Here is a 23,704-nt window from a genome sequence, read left to right as displayed (position 1 = left end):
GCTTGGTCAAAGTGAAAAGATAAAGATAACTTACTAATTACTAACCATATGTGTTCAAAAGTGCGCTAGTTTGGAAAATTTACAGAAATTGTACTAGACGAGTGAAGCGAGCCTACTATCGAGCCTACTATCGAGCCTACTATTGAGCCTACTATCGAGCCTACTATCGAGCCTACTATCGAGCCTACTATCGAGCCTACTATCGAGCGGAGCGAGATAGTGAGAAACTAAACGAGTGAAACTAGATAGAGAGAGTCCTTGTAGATAGTCAATGTAGTTAGTACTGCTCCACTATCTCGTTTCCCTCGATTGTGTCACCGTTTCACTCGTCTAGTCTGCTGAGAGTATATAAATGGTATCTTGCTTGCTCGATAGTGTTGTTCCACTTGGCATTGTCATGATGAACAAAAGTGTTGTAACAAGCTACAAAGTGTCGGTGGCAGATAGTCAGTGTGTAAATTATATTAACTATATATTATTAATATTTAATTGTGCTCCACTATCTCGCTCTGCTCGATAGTGTCACTCAATAGTGTGCAGCTAGTCAGGGTTACTCAATAGTATTAGTGTCGGTATCGGCGTTTAATGTCCATTGCCGAATGAGTATTTTTTTTTTCCACTTTATCTTGATAAAGCTAGCTATAAAAATTGCTCATCTCTTCATATTGATCTAATTGTTTTAGTTTCAAATTAAGACTCACAGAACATGCACCTCTATAACTGTTCCAGGTTATCGCTTTTTTTTTCGATCCTTAATCTGACCTTCTCTCCTTAGATAGAAATAATGAGTCACAGTAATACTTTATCCACAAATGATGTGGAACTTGATAATTATGCATATTCCAGATCAAAATTACACGCACAGCTATCCCAATCTGCAATTCAACAAGACTCAGTCAATAATGCTACGAGTATCCTTTCTTCTTCTTCTTCCTCCTCCATAACGTCTACTAGGCCTTCTTCTGAGAACGATGAATATCAAGATGGCGGTCTCAAAGCGTATTCAGTAACACTTGGCTCCTTCTTAGGTTTAATTGTTAACTTAGGATTAATAAATAGTATTGGTGCGTTACAAACATACATTAGCCGAAACCAATTGCTGAGCTTGCTGCAAGCTCAGATCAGTTGGATCTTTGGAGTTTATTTGTCACTTGCTTATGCTGGTGGACTCATTACAGGTCCCATATTTGATAGGCACGGTCCCTTGTGGCTTTTGATCATTTCTACGGGGTTCATATTCATGGGTTTAATGGGAGCTGCCAACAGTTTCAAGATATGGCATTTTATTTTGAGCTTCATTAGTCTAGGTATTGGGAATGGGTTAGGTATGACTCCTTTAGTTGGTGTGATCAGTCATTGGTTTGATAAGAAACGCGGAGTATGTACTGGACTAGCAACATGTGGCGGATCTGTTGGTGGTTTGGTTTTCCCATTGATGTTGAGATCGCTTTATGTCAAGTGTGGATATGTTTGGGCAGTGAGAATATTGGCGTTTATTTGTTTGGGATGTATGATTTGTGCGATATTATTGGTCAAGGAGAGGTTTAGAAAGGAAAGTAACAATCAGAGCAAGAGCAGCAGCAGCAGCAGCGGTAGTGGCCTTAATAAACAAAAACTTAAACATGCGTTGTTAAATACATTCAGGATTGAGGATTATAAATTTGTTTATATCATCTTGGGAAGTTTCTTTGCTGAGTTATCATTGGTGTTACTAGTGACATACTTTGCAAGTTATGCAATTGCTCAAGGCATAACTGAAGCAAGTTCCTATTTATTGTTGACTGTATGGAATGCAGTGGGAATATTAGGTAGGTTTACGCCTGGATATGCGAGTGATATTTATGGGAGATTCAATGTTAACATACTCATGTTGATATGTTACGTTTTAACGATTCTTGTTCTATTGCTTCCATTTGGACAGAAAAGTCATGGTGTAATATGGGCATTTGCTGTATTAGGAGGTTTTTGTTCAGGCTCGATTTTGAGTCTTCTTCCCGCCTGTTTATCGCAGATAACACCAGTTAATGAAATTGGCAAGAAATATGGAATATTGAATAGTTTATTAGCGTTGGCTAATTTATTTGGAGTTCCAATAGCAGCAACTATAATCAAGCAAGGTTCACAGGCACAATATACACATTTTATTTTATTTGTTGGAATATTGGCTTTGTGTGGGACTATATTTTGGTATTTCAGTCGCATTGCCATTGTTGGGATTAAGATTAACGTCAAAGTATAGAGCGACACTATCCACTATCGAGTGAAGCGAGATAGTGGAGCAACACCTAGCAGCTTGTTAAGATACTATCCACTATCAAGCGAAGCGAGATAGTGGAGCAACACCTAGCAGCTTGTTAGGACACTATCACGCGACACTATCACGCAACACTAGCTGCCACCAACACAAAAATTGTTCAAGTTGGCTGCGAAAAATAAAAAATGCAACCAAAACTGATGAAATTTTACACGACCTTGAGAAAGAAGCCTCTATCTACAAGTGTGGTCCTGTATCTATGGTCCTATAAATATAGCCCTATACTATGTTCCACTATGGAGCAACACTATGTAGCTTGTTACAACACTATCGACCAGAGCGAGATAGTAAAGTAACACTATGTAGCCTGTTACAGCACTATCGACCAGAGCGTGATAGTGTTGTTCGAAAGTGAAGTAACACTTTGTAGCTTGTTACAACACTATCTCGCTCTGCTCGATAGTGCTGTTCGATAGTGCTGTTCGATAGTGCTGTTCGAAAGTGGGGTATTTGGAGTAACACTCTATAATAGAAAATGGAGTTTAGCTCGATTGCATTGTGTATGATTTGCAGTTGAACTATGTGAGTCTACACGAAGTAAGAATAAAGATTTAAAAAAGAAATTGACTAAAGTGAATTAAGAAAAAAAAAGTCTCCTGTATGTGTGTCTGTTTGTTTCTCTCTATGTGTTTGTGTGTGGGTATTATGAGTAAAGGGAAAAAAGAGTACAAATCTATATTGATTTCGCTGTAATTGACCCTTGACAGAAAAGCTAAATCGACACTATCCACTATTGAGCAACACTATCGAGCAGAGCGAGATAGTGTTGTAACAAGCTACAAAGTGTTACTTCACTTTTGAACAACACAATCGAGCAGAGCGAGATAGTGTTGTAGCAAGCTACAGAGTGTTTCTCCACTATTGAGCAGAGCAAGGTTGTGTCGTAACAAGCTACAAAGTGTTTCTCCACTAACTCAAAAAGCTACTAACCCCTCAAAGACTATTAAATCCTTAAAATACTATTAAATATTCAAAAGACTAGTCTCTCTATCCCTCTACCTCTCTATCTACACTCTATCGACTAGACTCGTTTCACTCGTCTAGTCTCCCCAAAAAGCTACTATCTCCTCAGCTATTAACCCTCTTTTGAGGGTAGTAGCTGAGGAGCCTCTTGAGGGTAGTAGCTGAGGAGCCTCTTGAGGGTAGTAGCTGAGGAGCCTCTTGAGGGTAGTAGCTGAGGAGCCTCTTGAGGGTAGTAGCTGAGAAGCCTCTTGAGGGTAGTAGCTGAGAAGCCTCTTGAGGGTAGTAGCTGAGGAGTCTTTTGAGGGTAGTAGCTGAGGAGTCTTTTCAGGGTTAGTAGCTCACTATTAAATCTTCAAAGCTTCTCTTCGTCAATCACCTAGACAATATTATCGTCTCCATTTTTATTGCATTCTTATTGCATTATTATTGATAATTACTGATTAATATTGGTTATTATTGAATATTAATTATTATTGATTATTGCATAATTATTGCATTAGATCTTTTGCATATACCAATAAAAAGTATTCTCACTAATTTTTTCTCTCATTGTAGTCTAATTACATTCTCATATATAATACCAAGATTAATTCAAACTATATCAAGAAAAAAAACTATTAAAAATAATTAAAACGCTACCGTTTGACTTACTCGCTTAGAACTTTAAATGACGTAATTTTTGTGTCTTGTTTTTTTTTTTTTTTTGGTCTCATCACGAAATTTTTCATGTCAATAAAACATCATCTCATAATAATAATTATATGTACACGATGGAAATTAAAGGCCGGTAGCGCCCTCTTTAATAAAGTGGAATAATTTTTCATTCTAATATCCTTTTAAAAAAAACCACTTAAGAGGATTAAACGATATCAAGATCAAATTTGACAGGTTTTCTTTTCAGGTAAAAGAGTCAAAGGAGAAGAGATAAAGGGCGGGAATCTTGTATCTCTCTAGTTTGTCTTATAACCTGTTGTATCTATACTTGTTTGTATCTGTTTTGGAACTTTGATTAGGGGTATAGAAAAGATATATATTAAAATCAGTTTGATAAGCGCTAATACCATTGCTGACACGCTAACTATATACCATTCTGACACGCTAATTATATACCATTCTGACACGCTAACTATATACCATTCTGACACGCTAACTATATACCATTCTGACACGGTAACTACTATATACCCTTTCTGCTGATCTTGCCATTCCTGTTGATCTTGCCATTTCATCTTGCTTCTTTATTGGTTTTCCCTTGCAAGTGCATAGAGCTCTTTGCTGCTACATTTACTTCATCTTGATGTCATATCAATGCTTCAGTTGATATAGTTTTCCAAATTTTCACCACTTTTTCATAATCATTGTTTTTTTACCTTGTAAATACAGTTATGAGACGGTTAAAAATAGGTATTCGACTGCAGTTGATTGTATTGGTGTGTTTTGCATCATTGTTTTCCCTTTTGATCCTAGGCATAGTAACGGGGATATATTTTAGTGATAATTTAACCGGGCTACGTTCAGAACGACTATATGTTATCTCACAGTTAAAGACAACTCAAGTACAACAAGCAGTAGCATTTGTTGCGTATCAGGTAGGAACACTAGCGTCAATAGATTCAATAACAACCCCATTATCACAATATAGAGCAGGAAATAACTCTATAGATGTGTTTTTGAATGCTCAAGAAACTTTGGAACAGTTTATGTCGTCTACTGAAACTTTCGCTGCTGCTAGACTCTACAATTTGGATTTGGAGGTAATGGCTGCATCTTATAATAATGCAACCATAGTCTCGGAAGAAACTGGTAACGAGTTGTTCCCTTTGAAGGCAAATGCATCAATCCCAGACTCTTTACTAAATGCAAATAGCAATGAGTTTTATTTCACGGGACCATTGGCAAATGACTCACAAAATGCATTCACTCCATACTTTATGTGTGTAACCTTACCTGTTTACTCAAATTCTTCCATCATAATAGACAAACCTTATGTTGCTGGGTATTTGTCTATAATAGCCTCGGCTACAACAATTCAGGATGCTTTAAATTCTTCATCTCAAGATTATGGGACCATTGCAGTCAAGCCAATATACGGAACCGTGATTGATAATGAGAACGAGGAAGGAGAGGGTGGCGAAGGAATTCAACTTGGCAGAGTCACCAATATTGGACCAGAGGCAATTGGATTTCAAGCTGTATTCCCCTCCCAAGCTTCTTTACTTCAGCCAGGTGTAATATACAACATCAACTCCTCATCATCGATTAGAACTGCTATAGAGTCGCCATCGGGAACTTCGACTAATGTCAGGTCTTTCTCGGGCGAAAATGTTGCCATTGGTTTTACTCAGATTTATCTTAATAATCTTCAATGGGTCATAATTGTTGTTCAACAAAAATCTTTATTTATGGCTCCCGTGGAAAAATTGAAAAAGATAATTATCGGAGTCGTATTTGGAATTGGTGCATTTATGTGTTTGATTACCTTCCCATTAGCAGTTTGGTTCATTAGGCCAATTACAAAATTAAAAGAATCCGCCGAGGAAAGTACAAGTTACAAAAGAGATAAAATGTATTTTGGTAGAGGGCCCAAAGATAATGGTGGTACTGGTACTGGTACTGGTACTGGTACTGGTACTGGTACTGGTGATGATAACTTGTCGGGTTCTGCATTGACTGAAAAATTTGCAACTAAAACAAGTGTTGTGTCGACATCATCAAAATCTGCTGTATCGCTGAATTCTACTGGGGTACGGCTTCCACGAAGGATAGAACCTTCGAAAAGGATATTCAAGGATGAAATCACTGAATTATCTGAAGCTTTCAATATCATGACTGAAGAATTGGATCAACAATATACACATTTGGAAGATAGGGTGAGGCAAAGAACCAAAGAATTGGAAGCTTCGAAAGTGGAAGCAGAGGCTGCTAATGAAGCCAAGACTGTGTTTATTGCAAATATATCTCACGAACTACGAACGCCATTGAATGGTATTCTTGGTATGACATCAATTGCAATGGAAGAAGACGATCAGTCTAAGATACAAGAGTCATTAAAGCTAATACATAGATCCGGTGAGTTGTTGCTACATATATTAACAGAGCTATTGACATACTCCAAGAACACCTTGAAAAGGTCGAAATTGGAAAAATCAGATTTCCAAATTCTTGATATTGTTTATCAAATAAAATCTATATTTACCAAATCGGCATATGATCAACGAGTTAACTTCAAAATGTTTGTTAAACCTAACGCTTTGAGGAAATTGATTTTGTTTGGCGATTCAAATAGAATTATTCAAGTCATTATGAATTTGGTGTCTAATTCATTGAAGTTTACCCCTGTCGATGGACATGTTGTAGTAACTTTTAAGTTATTGGGAGAGTATGATGCAAAAAAATCAGAGGCTTGCAACTTTGAAGAAGTATGTCTTGTCAATAATCCCAAGTTATCCAAACCATCACCACCACCACCACCACCAAAAAAGCCGGCTAATGAATACATCAACTCAAAGCAAAAACGTGCAAGTGCAATCCGAGATCCATTTGAACCAAAGACTGATGATGATAGTATAAGTGTTGTTACTTTATCAACCTCACAGTACGAGGATGCCATATTTGAACAACAATTTTTGGCCAAAAATAATAAATTGGCTCCCAATACTTCGGTGTATTCTTTAGAGGATGATAGTCGTGATAACAGCATGTCTACCCAAAAGCCATCAACAAATTCAAAAAATTCATCCTCAAGTAGTGATGATTCGCTGCCACAACTTATGGATGATAAATCACAATTAGATACTTCTTCCGATACCCATCAACCTCAAGATCTTATGCCCAAGAAAAATGATTACAAGTCTTTCCTCACTATGGATAAAAAGATTTCATTTGATAATGAATCTCCTGATAAAACTTTTGTTTATGGCGATAAAACATACTCCATTAAACCATTTTATCAACCACAAACATGGGTTTTGCAAATGGAAGTAAGTGATACGGGGTCTGGTATTGAGCCGGCATTGCAAGAAAAAGTTTTTGAACCTTTTGTTCAAGGAGACCAAACGTTGAGTAGAAGTCACGGAGGTACAGGATTAGGATTAAGTATATGTCGTCAATTGGCAAAAATGATGAATGGTACATTAACTATACAATCTACAATCGGTCAAGGGTCTACTTTCACATTCACTTTACCCCTACCACAAACTGGTGAAATCGATATACCCCCGTCAGAGTTGGATGAAATGTGTCAGGATGAATTCAACCCTTACTCAAAGATAAGTAGGAAAGTTGCTTTTGAAAGTGATGATAATAAGAGAGAGGGGGAAGGGAATAGTGTCAATAAAGAGGAAAGAAATTTGCTGTCTGTTGTGCAATCATCCTCGCTTCCCAAGAAGAATGCACCAACAACTATTGCAAATTTCCCATCATTGCCCATCAACATTTCCTCCTCTTCCGCCGTCACTACTGCTACAAATTCCAAATCAGCGTCCCGTAATTTTGATCAACAGGTATTCTCGCAAGGATCAACAGGGACAGCCAATGTTCGTACCCCAGACTCTGGCAACTCCAGTAACAATACTACTTCAGTTTCAACACCAAACGCACACTCAAACTTAAACCCAAACTCAAGTTCAAATTTAAATCCCAACCTGGGAACTTCCTTAATGGAAGAATTATCCAATTTGAAAATCCTAGTTGCCGAGGACAATCAAGTGAATCAGGAAGTTATTAAACGTATGTTGAAACTAGAAGGATTCAATAATCTCACAATGGCAGCCAACGGAGCTGAAGCAGTTGATTATATAAAGGAATCACTTGATACGTCCAATCCACAAGATCATTTTGATTTAATATTTATGGATGTTCAAATGCCCATTATGGATGGAATCACTGCGGTCAATATAATTCGGCAGAATCTTCATTGGACAAAACCAATAATTGCCCTTACTGCATTTGCTGATGACTCAAACATTAAGGAGTGCTACAATGCTGGAATGGATGGATTTCTTTCCAAGCCTATAAAAAGAACTAATTTGAGGACTGTGATTAGCAAGAATTATCCTGTTTTGTTGAAGGATGTTGTTACGACACCGCACTCAAATTGCTCTCAGCGAACTTCATACTTTCAGGGTGTTTGATAAAATTAGTTTGAGCAAAAAGGTATATAGACTTTTAATGAAATGAAAAAAAGAAAAAGAATAAAGCATTAGATATATTTTATTCATGTTTGATTGGTGTGTAAAATCAATATAATCCCCCCGTGCGTTAATAGTTTTGTTTGACAGGAGTATACATTGTTTCCAATTTAGGATAACCCTCATTCAACTTAACGCTATTCAATCTTGAGTTTCCTGTCAAATTGATAGTTAACAAATTAGGATAATTTTCACACAATAATGGAAAATTATCATCGTTCAAGTAATAAAATGCATTAAATGATAAATCGAGATAGGTTAAGCTTTTCATGTTTCGAAAAAGATGGTTATTGAAACACCGCAAGTTTGTTAATTTATTATTTGACAAGTTTAGTTTCCTTAGTTTGCAAAGTGGTAATGGGAAAGTTGTGGAGTCATTGGTAGTGTAATGATACTTTGACGCAAGGGCCTCTAAATCCTCATTATTGATATTACATCCTTGCAAATGGAGTTCTTCAACTTTAAAAAATATAAAATCGGCAATATGGAATAAATCGAATCGATATATTGAAGATAAAATCAGTCTATTGTATGACAAATTTAAGATTGAAATTTCTTCAAAAGTATTGTCAAATTTATAGCTAACTGGATTATTGTAGGACAAGTCCAACTTGAATAAATAGGAGGGACCTTTAATGACGTTAAAGCTAATCAATCTCTTTGCTTGTAAGTTTAAGGTTCGAAGAGTTGACGGTAAAACAATGTTTTTAAACTCAAATCTATGGTGAGGACTTCCATTTTCAAATTTTATTGTCAAGTTTTGTAATGATGGAAAATATCGACTAAAATCGATACCCTCAATGTGGCCCAACCGATTATTACACAATTCCAAAGTTTTCAATTTTTGTAAACCGGTAGGGGCAACACTTTGAAGAAACCCTGCTATATCTCCAAAATAGGTACTATGCAAAACTAACGTCTTCAAGCGGGGACATTTCAGTAAGAGCCTACATGTACCTTGTGGTTCACTAAGTGGACTCTTTACGATAAAATCAGTCAAGTTTGGGAAAGGTGTGTTTAAAACTATATCCAACGGCATTCTATTCATACTATTGATGATAATTTTTTCCAAGGTATTATGAGCAGTATTTAATCCTGAAGCCAATTCTATTCGTTGTCCCGTTGAATAGTAGTATCTCCATTCAAAAGAAACCAAATTATCCAAATCAAAAGTCATTGGTAAATCAATGACATTCTCATATTCCAAAACCAACTTAACTCTATTATTAACGAGATCAAATATTTCACCCAAGCTAGGCCAAATAACATGCGAAAACTTCAGTACAGTGTTTGAGTCCTCGTCTTCCCAATTCAAGTATATCTTCAAATTTTTGCCCTGTAATAGCTTTAGTACCCTCAACTGTTCAATTTCAAACTGGTCAATAAATATTTGAATTGTAAAGTTTGCAAATTGGTTATGAGTAGATAACCAGTTGGCAAACTGCAAACTGTTTGTAAAATTATAGTAAACGTGCCAGTAATGAGGACCACGTTTAACTTCGTTGTCATAAAGCGAAGTTATGACACTTTCGTAATTGCGCCGTTTGCCGACACATATATGAGCCAAGCATCTTTCATTCAAGATCTGCTGTGCTACGGAATGAGTAGATTTGTTGAACAAATAATTTGACACATCACGGAGTGATAAGAAATCTTGATCAAGAATCTTGTAGATTACCTCTACGGGGAACAGTTTCAATAGCTGAATGTCAAACATGGAAGGAATGGGGGGGAAGCCAAATGCCTGTGGTATTTGGGTGTGTATGTATTTAGTTGGAAAGTTGACTCATTGACACTATCGAGCAGAGCGAGATAGTGGAGCAGCACTAACTTGCAGCTCCTTTCTTGGTATTGAGCAGCTCCCTTTAAGCACCTCCCTTTAAGCACCTCCCTTTAAGCACCTCCCTTTAAGCAGCTCCTTTCTTGGTATTGAGCAGCTCCCTTTAAGCACCTCCCTTTAAGCGGCTCTGTTCTTAGTATTAAGCAGCTCCCTTTGAGAGGCTCTGTTTTTAGTAATAAACAGCACCTTTCTAAAACAAAACAGTGAACAAACCTCTAGCAAATAGGGTTATGTATGAGCAAGAATTTCGGTATTCATACCTATCCTTTTGATTGCTTCCTGGGGTATCAAGTTTAAAAGTTGTGATACGTCTTAATCCACCTCCTTTTATATTCTTTTTTTCGGTTGCGACACGCAGTAGATAAAAGATGAGTGATCCTTATCTTATCATGTAGACACATAGTAATATTAACAAGAGGTTATCATGTAGACACATACTAAGATTAACAAGAGGTTATCAAGTAAACACATACCAAGATTAACAAGAGGTTATCAAGTAGACACATAGTAATATTAACAAGAGGTTATCAAGTAGACACATAGTAATATTAACAAGAGGTTATCATGTAGACACATACTAAGATTAACAAGAGGTTATCAAGTAAACACATACCAAGATTAACAAGAGGTTATCAAGTAGACACATAGTAATATTAACAAGAGGTTATCAAGTAGACACATAGTAATATTAACAAGAGGTTATCATGTAGACACATACTAAGATTAACAAGAGGTTATCAAGTAGACACATACCAAGATTAACAAGAGGTTATCATGTAGACACATACTAAGATTAACAAGAGGTTATCAAGTAGACACATACCAAGATTAACAAGAGGCTAGCAAGAGGTCAATTGAATAGTGACAGCTAGGTCATTGTGAATAAGAATGATTCTGACTCCTAAATGGCTATTGGGTCATTGTGAATAAACATCTTTTGCCAAGAGCAAAAAGATTAGAGATCACGTTCTTTGCTAAGAACAGATTAGGATGTGGTGGAGGAAAAGAGTAAATTGTAAAGGATAATGTCAATTTGAATTCTCGTTTCTATTGAATAAAATTATTGGTAGCTTTGTAAATTAATGTATAGTTATGTATCAAAAGGAATAAAAGCTTAGAGAGTCAATGTTTGATAAATAAAAGTATTTGAGTCTCGAAGAAATTACGAAATGCTCTCATCTCTTAAGCAGGTGACAAAATGCCTATTCCCTAAAACAATCGACAATACTCTTGTAGCTAAATTGAGTGACTAAATACTCTTGTAGCTAGATTGCGATACCTTACTGGTAAGTACCCTTGATCTTTTTTCGGGTTTTTTCAACTACACCAAATATAGACAAGAATATCCTCTAAATATAGACAAGAATATCCTCTAAATATAGACAAGAATATCCTCTAAATATATAGGCAACAACTTACATTCAACTTTCAACACTAAACTCTATTCAACCTCTATTCATTGCTTATCAACGATGAAAGTCCTAGTAAACCCAAAAGACCAAACTTGAAATAAACATTTTCACTAATTAAAATAGTAATATATCCGATAAATGGCAAGTATCCCTTAACAGTTCCCACCAAGTCGTTTTTTCGGTTAAGATAACTTTGCTTCTTACTGTACAATGACAAATCATCAACAGCATTATTATCACCTTTTGTCAACAACAACTGCTTTTCTAGATTATGATGTTCCCTCAACACACGATGTACAATGGGTATGCTTTTGCCCTCGATCTCGTAAACTACAATATCTCCAACTTTTTGTTTCTCGTCTCTATTCCATAAAAATAGTATATCTCCTCTTTGAAATGCAGGCTCCATTGACCCTGATAACACAACAACTATTGGTGAATGCAGGTTGGCAATGACCGATATAGTTTTCCACAACATAAATGCTGATGAGAAAACATATGCCAATGATAAGAATTGGGCTAGCTGCTGGCGGATATTCATAATTGTGATGGGTGGGAAGACTAGGAAAATATGGTACCCTTGTTTGTTGAGAACACGAATTTAATTCATTTTTTTTTTTCTCTCTCTTTGGAAAAAAATGATTCAGATAGGAAAGGTATATCCTGATGCAAAAGGTATTTCCTATTTCAAAAGGTATTTCCTATTTCAAAAGGTATTTCCTATTTCAAAAGGCTCTGGTCGATATTTATCCAGACTAGACGAGTGAAACGAGTCTAGTCAAAAGAGAGAAGAGAGTATGTAGATAGAGTGTAGATATATGGTATCTTGCTTTGCTCGATAGTATAGAGGTAGAGTACTATTGAGTTTGAGCCAAATTGGTGCAAAAAAGACTAGACTAGAGACTAGACTAAGGGATGAAATTGGATAAAGCTTCTAAAGTGAAGGATCAAATTGGATAAAGCGTCTAGACTGAAGCTATGTCAATTGTGCAATTATGGACATTCTAAGAATAGTTGAGTATACTGCACAATTTTTGTTAGCAATATTGGTAGCAGCTAGTATGTTCCACTATCTTGCTCTGCTCGGTAGTGCCATGCATCTTGAAAAGATGTTGCAAAGTTAGTGGGTTTTCCTACATTGGTTCTAAGGGTATTGAAACTGTAGAAAGGTTGTTACATTTAGAATAGGTTTAAACGGCAATGTTGTTTAGGTATTTGCTTCATACAAATAAGGTTGTTTTTTTTTGCAGTAATTTTAATCAAACTATTCTCTATCGAATGACACTACACCTTGTACCTTGTCACTATCGAGCAGAGCGAGACTATTTGCCGCCGACACTAGTCAGTGGAAAAACAACAGCTTGTTCTACTGAAGATGTTACTCTCTTCAAAGAATATTAATTTGCAAATGTATACTTGACACATCTCTCGACCATTGAGCTATATAGCCATTTTCCTTCTAGAGAAAGTGCTATTTAATATACCAAATACAGTAGTATTATATGTATATATGAAGATGTCTTTGGTAGCGTGTAGTAGATGTGCCAATGTAAAGTGAGATTTCATTGCTCTAAGGAAGCAAGATTCTTTCACTACTAGTTTCAAGTATGTACTATTCTCTATAATTCTGGAATGACACTCAAAGTCCACCAAACAACTCTAAACTACAATATTTTGTAAATTTTTTAAGATAATTTGAGGAACTCAAAAAGAAGCGAAATATAGAGTAAATTCAACCCCCCCCCCCCTCCCCGAGAGAAAATGGAAACTATTTTGATCTCATCGCAAGGGTTTCCTATATATCTCCAAAACACTTAAAACTCAACCTCCAACTAAAAAACATAGAATATTGAAAAATCCTCTTTATATTCAGCCACGTTATCACAATACACTCTTATGGTTATAGCCTCTGTCCCTTTTTAAAGAAATGTATTTGCCTAATTAACTAAAACATTTTCTAAACGATTTTCGTCACATTAAAAAAATTAAAAGAAAAGAAAAGAGAAAATTGTTAACAAAGATTTGTAGTCTACTGAAATTTCTAATCTCCTATAGCACTCACACGGACATTTTAAAGTGCCCTCAGTAGCTTTTTACTTTAGAAGATTCGTTGGTACTTCCAGTTGACTAATTCAAAATAACAAATTGTCTCATCGCTTACAGAGTTTCTTATTGAGTTCTTTTAATAATTGCGTTTTATTTTTTTGGGAATGGATCAAACGTCATCGAATACTGAATTAAATCACGAAAACCAAACGGAGCAACCGATTCCTCGTCGACCCACTGGTGTAATCCAAACGGAGCAACCGATTCCTCGTCGACCCACTGGCATAAACCAATCCATATTATCTTCATCGAACGTTACAGCTGAAGCACTACCACCATCACAGCAACAACCTGGAACTGCATTTGGTGCGGCATCTAATATAACCCAGCCAAAGAGGGCGCCATCTTTTCGAACGGCCATTACAAATACAGGAACAAACACACCGCCTCCCAAAATATTAACAAACAGCTCTAATAGAGTACCAACTACCTCCGGTATTCATTCTCCTCAACAATCGACCCCATTCGATGCTACATCACGCCCAAATTTTTCGATAAGAAACCCTAGTGTTTCCTTTAGTGATATTGATTCTCAAGAGAGACTACGTCGTTTTACTATATCGTCACAGCCGTCTTCAACCAGTGTGCATATACAACAAAATGATCAACATCATACTTCTTTGGAAAAGGATTTTATAAACACGCCATCTTTGCATACTTCGATTCAACAATCTTCTACTTTGTCTAATGTTCCTTCGCGCCAATCCTCCTTGAATCGAAAAAAGAACGCTCTTAACAATGACAGTGGCTTGCTATTCACGGGGAAAACTTTAAATTTAAGTTCAGGCGCTGCCACTTCTTCACAATCTAGTCTAGAGCACCTTTCATTAGATGCAATGGCGAGTTTTGAAGGTTTGAGTAAGAGCCAAAGTCTTGAAACTGGTTCGGGAAGGAATCTAAATTCTCCTAGTCCACCTCCATTTGAAAGAATCCCTAGTAATGTTTCCGCTTTTTCTCCAACATACAGTGTAAGCAATATAAGTTCATCGGTGGTGCCTATTAAAATAAATGGAACAGGAACAGGAGCAGGAACAGCGATAGGAACAGGAACAGGAACAGGAACAGGAACAGGAAGCAATAGTTCCTCTAGAAGAGGCTCTATCAAGAAATCAAACAAAACAATTGTTGCTTCACCAGTAGGACCACCAGTTCCCTTTCAAGAATATCTACACAAACAAGATGATGGTAAGTTTCACATCTTATTAGGTTGTACCGGATCTGTTGCAACTATCAAAGTGCCTTTGATCATTGACAAATTGTTTCAAATCTTTGGCGCGTCAAAGATTTCGATTCAGTTGATTGTTACCAAATCAGCAAGTCATTTTCTAAGAGGTTCAAAAATTAATGCTGATGTAAAGATATGGCGAGATGAAGATGAATGGACAAATTACAGCAAAGCATATGCTACTACAACAAGCACAACATCTTCGACCCAAAACCTTAGTGTTAACAAAAAGCCCAAGAATCCGTATGAAACAATGATACTTCATAACGAGTTGAGGAAATGGGCCGATATTATGTTGGTGGCACCACTTTCTGCAAACACACTAGCCAAAATTGCTAATGGAATTTCAGATAATTTATTAACTTCAATTATTAGATCATGGTCTCCAACTACAGCACAACAAGTCAAAAAGCCGCTTATTGCAGCACCCGCCATGAATACGTTTATGTATACTCATCCCATTACAGCAAAACAGTTGGCGTGTTTAAGTTCGCCTGAGTTTGGTATTGAGATATTGAAACCGGTTGAGAAGATTTTGGTGTGTGGTGATATTGGAATGGGTGGTATGAGGGAGTGGACAGATGTCGTTGATATTTTGAGAAGGAAGATAATTGCTGTTAGGACAGAAAGGAAGAAGCTAGATGAGGCAATTGGTAATTTAGTGGAGGAGGAAGAGGAGGAAGAGGAGGAAGACGAAGACGAAGACGACGAGGAAGACGACGAAGAAGACGACGATGAAACTCGCGATAACGAGGATGAGAATAACGAAGATGATGACGAGGATGACGAGGATGATGACGATGTGAACAATGGCAATAGTGAAGAGAATAGTTTTAACATAAACAGCGACATGAAGCGAAGAAAAGGTGCCAATTCAGAAAGCATTGAAGAGTTACAGTTGAACAACATTGATGAAGGTAACGAGGAAATGATTTTTGAAATAACTGATCAAGAACATAGTGAAGGGGAAGGAAGTGGGGATAGTGCCAATGCAGGATTATCACCTACTCTTTCACATCGTCAACAACGTATTACCATCCCTAAGGAAACAAAGAATATTATTTAATTATATAGAGTAAAGGAACTGAAATTTTGACCTGCTTTTTTGAGTGTACTCTTAACGAAGCCCTTTATTTGAAACTTTTAGTAGTTTCGTAATATAGAATTTCCAGTAGTTATTATTCTTTCTTGTATTCAGCCGTGGGTTAGCGGTCTTGAAGAGTGTTCAATTTCTCTCTCAACAGAGTGAAATCAAACTGAATATTTTAGAGCTCTCTCTTGATAGAGCTCTGATATATTCAAAGTGACGAAATCCAAATGTAAAAAAATCACAATTTCCAATTTCAAATAAAGAAACTGAAAACAATTATATAAAACAAATAAAAGAAATATTGCATTGTGTTCATAAGGTCCAAATATGCGGCTAGTTTTTGCAATTGACTTTGGACAGCATTCTAGAGTAAGTCAGTTTCCCGTTTTATTGTTCAGGTTAGTAAGTAGTTTTTTTTTTTTTTTTTTTTTCGCAACCACTTTATCTTTTTACACTTGAACCCACACGTTCATCAAATACATTCGAAAATGATTATAAAGATACTTGAGTGAAGTTGCTTTTGTGAGTAAGCTTACGGAGGAGAGTTATCAAAGGAAAAGAGTAATTTCGTGGACCTTTGGATCAGTTTCTGTTCCTTTAGGTTTTCTTTTTCGTTTCCTTTGTTTTTTGTTCTTATTTTTTTGCAGCCGCGCTCCCCCTAAGTGAAAGGTCTATTATCTATCAAATCTATTCAAAATCAACCATATAAAAAAAAGTATCAATATCTCAGATATTTGGTGGGAATACAAAACGTGAGCAAAAATGCTTCACAGGTGAGAGGACATCCAAAGTGAATAGAAGGAGGAACGGTTAAAGAGGCAAGTTGCTGAAACATATAACTTGATTTCTTGATTTGTTTCTTTTTTTTTTTTTCTCCTTCTATTCTTTGATCTATTCCTATTTGCCCTTTTCTGATTTATACTCCATTCTATATTGGTCAACCACGGGTTTGATCAAATCTCTATGAAAAATAGATTTCTCATTAACAAACTCTTGTAAATCGTCACCTTTTCCCAAAACCCCTACTAAATCAGCCAAATTATTCAATTGACAATTAACAAACAAATTATAAAGCAAACTGTCGATCAAATCATCGGCCTTGTCCAATTTAGGATCGAGGTTTAGAAACTTTAATATGGTGGATTTTTCAAATTTTTCTGAATCTTTGTAATCTACAATTGAATACAATTTATCAAACCATATCTTTGCAAGATCGGTTCTTACAATCTTGTTGTTCTTTTTCAATTTCATACGTGATTCCTTTGTGATATACCTATATAGCCAAAAATCCATCATTTGCTTAGACGACTGAGGTAAGATTGACTCTGGGTATACTTTACTCATGATGAGTATTTCCAAATCATGTAATAATAGGACATGAGGTAATGTTGCTGGTGCGAATTGAGACCTAGTACGCTGTGATTCCATAATCTTAACATTTGTAGAGATGATATCTAAATCATCAACCAACGCGTTTGCAATATGATTCAAATACCTTCGTCTGTCGAAAACGGTATTTTCATGAATTAATGGGATATAGCTCAGGCCATATTTATCGTGCAAATCAATTTTATCCCACTTTGTTATGCGTATGGGGAATTTCGAGCCTGTTGATTTACAGAAACTGAAATTTTTTATACCCAAATCAATGGCTAGTGTTGATCTCTTGTGTAGGTTTGCATATTGAGATTTGTAGAAATTCAATTGGGATAATATACCTTCGACTCTAGATGCCTTGGAAGAGGAGAGTATTGGTGCTCCACAGAGTATAGCTATATCATTTAAAACGCTGATTTTACAGTGCGTTAGCTGTTTGGTAAATTGTGTACAGCTCATCTCTTCTGAGTCGATTGTTGGATATTTCAATATTTCAATATTCTTTCGATAAGCAAAAACCGTGTTTTTCCCAAATTGTTAGAAACGCGTATGGCAAATAAAAATAAAGCATTGATCAATAACACCCGCATATTGGTGCAACATAAATTTAGATGGTACACATAGAGTAACTAATGGGGGGGGATTATAGCCTTGTGTAACTTGAATGCTTCCATTGCAGAGTTGATTTAAAAATTGACGATATCAAGTAAGCTTACTTAGAATCCGTGGGTAATTCTTACCCACCTTTTTATTAATTTGAAAGATAAGAGGTAATCTCGAAATATCTTGCCAAGTAACACAAGGTTGGTAAACTAATATACTATACTAAATTACTAAACTTCTCCATGTGGTGGGGTGAAAACATAAAAAGAAAAACTGTAATACAAAGTAGAGGGGCAAAATCTAAAAAAAAAAAAAAAAAAGAGACTACGCAGGTACTAGGTAGTAAAAAAAAGAAAAAGAAGGGGAGATTGAACAAGTACTGGGCTAAACTCATTGCTGTTCATGGGGACTAAACTTAGTACTGTTTATTGAATATATTGAATAGGCTCATTATTGGTCATAAATGCGACTAGTTTAAGGTTTCATCAAGTGAAGTAAGAGAGTCGAGATAAAGCACGAGTTCGAGATTTTACCAAGAAAAAAAAAATGCAAGGCAACAGCAGTAACAGATTTAAGAAAAAGTTTCTGGTGGTTGCTTACTGTAAAGGAGATTCGAGATACAGTTAAGCATTTTTCATTGCACCCAATATTATTAATTGAATTTTAAATAAAAGATTGTAACTGGTGCGCACCAGCGAATTTACAGTGAGTGCGCCAATAAAATAATCGTTATAAAGGAAAAGAAGAAAAAACAAAAAATAAACAATAACATGTATAAGATAACATCCATCAAATGACAGATACCGAAAGCTTTTCCTAGTCTTTTATTGTTATTTCTTGTCGTGCCTTTGAGGGATAAGTGTATTGTACCCTTTGATCTTAAGCTTATTTCCCAGTTTTAGGGCTGTGTTTATTTTTATTTTATTTAATTTTTTTTGAACATGAATAGGAGAATCGAGGCTAAGTAATTGAATAAAAACTTCCTCCCCTCCCGCCCTGAAGAAAAAAAGAAAAAAAGAAGTAAAACCTTAATGCAAAATATCAAATGGATCATATAGTAAATAGTTGATAGTAATCAGTAAATGCTGCACTCCAGTCAATATTAGCCAGTAGTTGCTGCATTTCGATAAAGTTGAACCTTGTATATACTTACTAGAACTGGTTAGGATTACAAATAAGATGTAAAATAAAGTCAGGTGACCAGAAAATGATGCATTTGCATAAAAATTATACCCTTGATTGAAAATAACACTTTTAACTTGATAATAGAACAATAATGCTCAGCAAGACGGAAATCTAAAATAAACGATTGAATAGGTGGTGGTATGTATGCTAAATAGTTTGATGCGAATTTGTATACTAAATAGCTTGATGCAAATTTGTGTGCTAATTAGTTTGATGCAAATTTGTATATGTCTTAATATAGAATGGTTTAGCGAGTAAATAAATTTCGTAAATTGTGTAAGCTGCTTTGTACAATGTGGTTTTCCACAACTAGGTTCTGTGCAACCAAATGTAAGCCGAGTGCCGCCACATCTAGACCTCAATCAACTATCACACTTGTTGCTCTACTTATACCCTTGTTACACCCCAACAACACGATTAACGAGAACAAGAAACATAAAATTAAACTAAACCTAAGTAAACTAGAAACTTGCATACCACGATAAAGCTATGGAATATTACTAACTAACTAACTAACTAACTAACTCGACAACTTCAAGATTAGCTTGTTTTCACAATTTAGCGCTACCACGCGCCGTACTGAATTTTTAATAGAAAGATTTGGGTGGTTGTGCTGTAGTGTGTTGTTTGTTGTTGAAAGGAATTTTTTTCAAACTAACCCACGATGATAAAAATGTTTGTTACAATCACAACTTAAAAAGTTTAAACCTTGTCTTGATGTGTATTTAAGTCAATTTCGCATCAAATTAGGCAAGAAACCATTCTAAAACATAAAGATATGAGAGTAAAATAAGATTAAAATAAAAATAAGATTAAAATAAACCGTATTAGTTGAGAAATGCAAATCTTCACAAAGAAGGCAAAAATTTCATTGAAAAATTAAAATTGCAAAGAAAAATTAAAAATGCATTGTAAAATGCAATGCATTGAAAAATTAGAGTGCAAAAAAAAAAAAAAAAAAAAAAAAAATTAGTGAAAAATTGTTATCTATTGGGTCTAGGAGATGAGTCGTTTCTCTTTGTTTTAAAAAAAGGCACTTAACAATTTGGTGTTCCCGCCCCCCTGGCTTTGGGCTATAAATACTCTTGGAATTCCCCCTTCTCTCGGGTTTTTTTTTTAGAAGAAGAAGAAAAATTGTCATTATTATCTTTACTAATAACCATCACTTAAGCTAAATATATACACACAATGCAAGTCAAAAACATTATCATCGCTTTAGCTTCAGTTGCTTCAATTGTTTCAGCTGCCAACGAAACAAATGATACTGCTGTTCCAGCTAACCAAACTACAACTTCTGCAACAGGTGGTTCAGGTGCTGTTGGAGCTAGTGCTGTTGGTATCTTAGCTGCTGGTGCTGTTGCTCTCTTATTATAAGAGAGATAAAAATAGAAATAAATTTACTTTTTTAAAAACAACATCAACATCATTTTAATACCATATTTTACTTTCCAACCATCCATTTAATATTTTATAGATACCTATTAATACAAGAACATCCTACATCTTTTGAAATTGACTCGACTCTGCCACGTTCTCTTCACCACGTTTTCTTCACCACAGCCTTTTCCCTAGCTATTTACCCTAGCTATTTACCCTACCGTTTTATTATATTTGGCAAGGAATAATATTGCAATGGCGTTATTTTGTAAGATTATATCTATATTTTTTTTTTCTTAGCCGCGCGCATTCATTTCATTTAAGGTTGCCTCAATGCTACCATATCTAACGAACAATTGAAAAAGAGGCACAGCCTTGTTTAGAAACTTAAGATTTACGACAAGTAAGTCGGTAGCGCTGGTATTAGTAATATTATGTACTGCGGAATTACACGAGACAAAAGCAGGTGCCTCACTGAGGCGCCCTAATTTTAGTCTAGAGTTGTAAGAGTATGCCTGCGACCCTTATTGAGCGAACCGAGATGGTGGAGCAGCATTGACTATAGTAATTCGGTAGCCATTACACATTATACATTTACCCACTTTCTCTCACACACATTGATTTATTTACATTTATTTATTTTTCTACTTTGGTCTCGACATTGGACCCCAATTCTTTCTAGGATTCTCTTGATATCGGACCATCTTGAGCTTTCTCAACTTCAGAATCTTCTTACTTACTTCATTCTCAGTTGTAAAATCAATGTTTAACGATTTTCTCTCTTCATCTAACTCCAACTCCTTCGTCTTCATCAAGATATTAGCTCCAGGTGACTTGGGACTTAAGTTAGGGTTGAAGTTTATATCTTGGTCCAATTTGGCCATTTTGTCCTTGATCTTATCGTTCAACTCCTCCCCATTTGCTTGCTTCTCTTTCATCTCTTTCAAGTATGCCTCATTGGTTTCCCTACTCCATTGTTTGATCACTTCAAGGTTTACACTCCATGGGGCATCTGTTTTAATACAATTCTTTTTTGCATGGGTCAAGCTTAGATTGTATCCCAAATTACCAATTGCTCTACTATACAGATCAATAGAAATGGGCGGCGACTTGAATAGAGCACTCAATTGGTTCAAGTTAAAGAAAAATGGAACACCAGTCAACTCATTTTTGGCAAGTGTTAACATTCCCTTGATACGTTCTGTTGTCTTGTATATTTCCTTGTCTGACTTTTCATTTATAGCAAGAATCTGGTCAAGAAATTCAGGGTTGTGTATTTCGCCGCCATACATAGGTCCTGCAATATTGAATGACCCGTTGCAGTATGGACAATGACTAGAAACCGATTGCTGTAATTTAGGATAGGAAAATTTACATTCTTTCTTTATTCCCAATGGTTGTACAACCTTGTTGCCACATCCATTACATCCAAACGCTAACATAGTTTCACTAGATATATTCTTAACTCGAACAGGACTCGTCTTGACTTTAACCCATACCCGAAAATAGTAATCGATACTCAAACTCAACATAGGCTCAATTGCCTTCTTATATTTAGCAGCAGTATTGGCAATCAATTGGAGCATCAATCTGATCCCCACTTCGTGATTTGTTTCGCTATTTATATAAGAACTACCAAAGTTATTTCCTCCATATAATGCAAAACACTTCTCGGGATATCCGCTCCCTGCAAGTACTGCTGCATCAGTACATGTGACTAGCAACATTCCTTCATCTTCAAGACATTGAATTGCCGAGTCGATAAACGGCGATGCTGTACCATATGGATCAAGATCAATTATATGAAATTTCATATTCGTCGAACTCATGAATTTTATGGCATCTGATTGGTTCAGTTGCACTTTTCCTGTTAGACCGTTATGTTCAATGTTTCTATTTATCGATTCCACTGCTTCGCTAGATAAATCGTTCGCAACGATTTTGTGAACTTGGGAAATTTCCAAACCATACCTACAGGATCTTAACCCTGATGCAGCTAAGGCCTCCAATATGGTTAGACCTTGGAGTTTCCTTTTCTTGTTGTTTTTCGATTTGGCTTCTTGTAACCGAAGCTGATTATAAGCAATGATCGACATTGCTGATAAATCTCGATTAAATTGTTGGATGGGATTATAAAATACCTCATCTTTTTGCGGGGTTAGAATAGTAGCTTTTCCCTCGGTCGTATAGTTGAAAGCTGATTCGGTAACCAATTGGGATTTATCTCCATTAGATTCTACACTTGCCATCTTACTTCGTCGGAAAAGAGATGCAATTCGCTTGTACATCAACTTGCGATGTGATGAGATGAGTTGAGATGAGATGAGATGATCTTGAAAAAAAAAAAAAAAGATTAGCCGCCGACATTTGCTTGAATGCGTGTTGAAGATGTCACTATATACTTTTAAAAGGACCCTTACAAAGCTTTGAGATGGTTCAAGCTTGCGCCTGTTGGAGCTCACACTTGTTGGAGCTTGCTCGTTTTATGGCTGGGGCTTGTTTGAGCTTAGGGTATAAAGTTTTTGTTTTATTAAAGAGGTAATGGAGCTTAGGCTTTGCTAGTGGGTTAGATATCCATTTTAGAAACGCCCCAATTCTCATGTTGTAGTCCCTTTTCATTAACCTTCTAGATTCCATTATCTACACATCCTCATCCACTCTCTTTTCTACTCTGTCTCATTTACTCTCCTATGAGCCTTTATCACCACTGGCTTTTAATTCTTTCCCGGTCGTCTCCATTAGCTTACATGCTCTTCTGTTCATTTGTCACAGTTAGTGCCCACCCCTTCTCAATTACTTAATTGGTTTAATTGAACTCATATACTCTAAAACTCGCCATTCCTTAATAACGTTGTCTAGATCCAGCACACGGTTTATTCGAAATGCATCAATATCCGTACCATTAAAATAAGCCTCAATATTCAAAAAATCTCCCTTTTTAAACAGCCAATGCTTCTCATCAAGTAAACTACTTATATCTATATCAAATTGTGTAAGATCACTAAGCAAAGGAATCGCTTGGA

At 36.0% G+C, this 23,704-nt stretch overlaps 7 protein-coding genes across 7 annotated transcripts; 3 read left to right on the top strand and 4 right to left on the bottom strand. All coding sequences in view use genetic code 12, as the record gives it.

Moving 5' to 3' along the window:
* Positions 1 to 784: 784 nt before the first annotated feature.
* KGF56_003171 (uncharacterized protein) lies at positions 785 to 2,239 on the top strand (the record flags this gene model as incomplete). Its single annotated transcript, XM_049324477.1, has 1 exon — positions 785 to 2,239. The coding sequence occupies one exon, from the start codon at positions 785 to 787 to the stop codon at positions 2,237 to 2,239; it is 1,455 nt and encodes a 484-aa protein (XP_049179757.1).
* Positions 2,240 to 4,662: 2,423 nt separating this feature from the next.
* On the top strand, positions 4,663 to 8,409 carry SLN1 (Sln1p; the record flags this gene model as incomplete). Its single annotated transcript, XM_049324476.1, has 1 exon — positions 4,663 to 8,409. The coding sequence occupies one exon, from the start codon at positions 4,663 to 4,665 to the stop codon at positions 8,407 to 8,409; it is 3,747 nt and encodes a 1,248-aa protein (XP_049179756.1).
* A 127-nt stretch (positions 8,410 to 8,536) lies between these two features.
* Positions 8,537 to 10,183, bottom strand: KGF56_003169 (uncharacterized protein; the record flags this gene model as incomplete). The annotated part of the gene is made up of 1 exon (XM_049324475.1): positions 8,537 to 10,183. The coding sequence occupies one exon, from the start codon at positions 10,181 to 10,183 to the stop codon at positions 8,537 to 8,539; it is 1,647 nt and encodes a 548-aa protein (XP_049179755.1).
* A 1,575-nt stretch (positions 10,184 to 11,758) lies between these two features.
* On the bottom strand, positions 11,759 to 12,259 carry KGF56_003168 (signal peptidase complex catalytic subunit; the record flags this gene model as incomplete). The annotated part of the gene is made up of 1 exon (XM_049324474.1): positions 11,759 to 12,259. One exon carries the CDS (start codon positions 12,257 to 12,259, stop codon positions 11,759 to 11,761), a length of 501 nt encoding a protein of 166 aa, XP_049179754.1.
* A 1,669-nt stretch (positions 12,260 to 13,928) lies between these two features.
* Positions 13,929 to 16,115, top strand: KGF56_003167 (phosphopantothenoylcysteine decarboxylase complex subunit; the record flags this gene model as incomplete). The annotated part of the gene is made up of 1 exon (XM_049324473.1): positions 13,929 to 16,115. The coding sequence occupies one exon, from the start codon at positions 13,929 to 13,931 to the stop codon at positions 16,113 to 16,115; it is 2,187 nt and encodes a 728-aa protein (XP_049179753.1).
* Positions 16,116 to 17,036: 921 nt separating this feature from the next.
* CCE1 (cruciform cutting endonuclease) lies at positions 17,037 to 17,975 on the bottom strand (the record flags this gene model as incomplete). The annotated part of the gene is made up of 1 exon (XM_049324472.1): positions 17,037 to 17,975. The coding sequence occupies one exon, from the start codon at positions 17,973 to 17,975 to the stop codon at positions 17,037 to 17,039; it is 939 nt and encodes a 312-aa protein (XP_049179752.1).
* Positions 17,976 to 21,325: 3,350 nt separating this feature from the next.
* On the bottom strand, positions 21,326 to 22,969 carry TRM1 (tRNA (guanine26-N2)-dimethyltransferase; the record flags this gene model as incomplete). The annotated part of the gene is made up of 1 exon (XM_049324471.1): positions 21,326 to 22,969. The coding sequence occupies one exon, from the start codon at positions 22,967 to 22,969 to the stop codon at positions 21,326 to 21,328; it is 1,644 nt and encodes a 547-aa protein (XP_049179751.1).
* Between the last annotated feature and the right edge of the window lie 735 nt (positions 22,970 to 23,704).

Source organism: Candida oxycetoniae, assembly GCF_023343755.2.
Source record: "Candida oxycetoniae strain CBS 10844 chromosome Unknown scaffold28, whole genome shotgun sequence".
Taxonomy (NCBI): Eukaryota; Fungi; Ascomycota; class Pichiomycetes; order Serinales; family Debaryomycetaceae; genus Lodderomyces; species Lodderomyces oxycetoniae.
The sequence above is the reverse complement of the archived record's forward strand: the minus strand, read 5'-3'. Positions and strand labels throughout refer to the sequence as shown.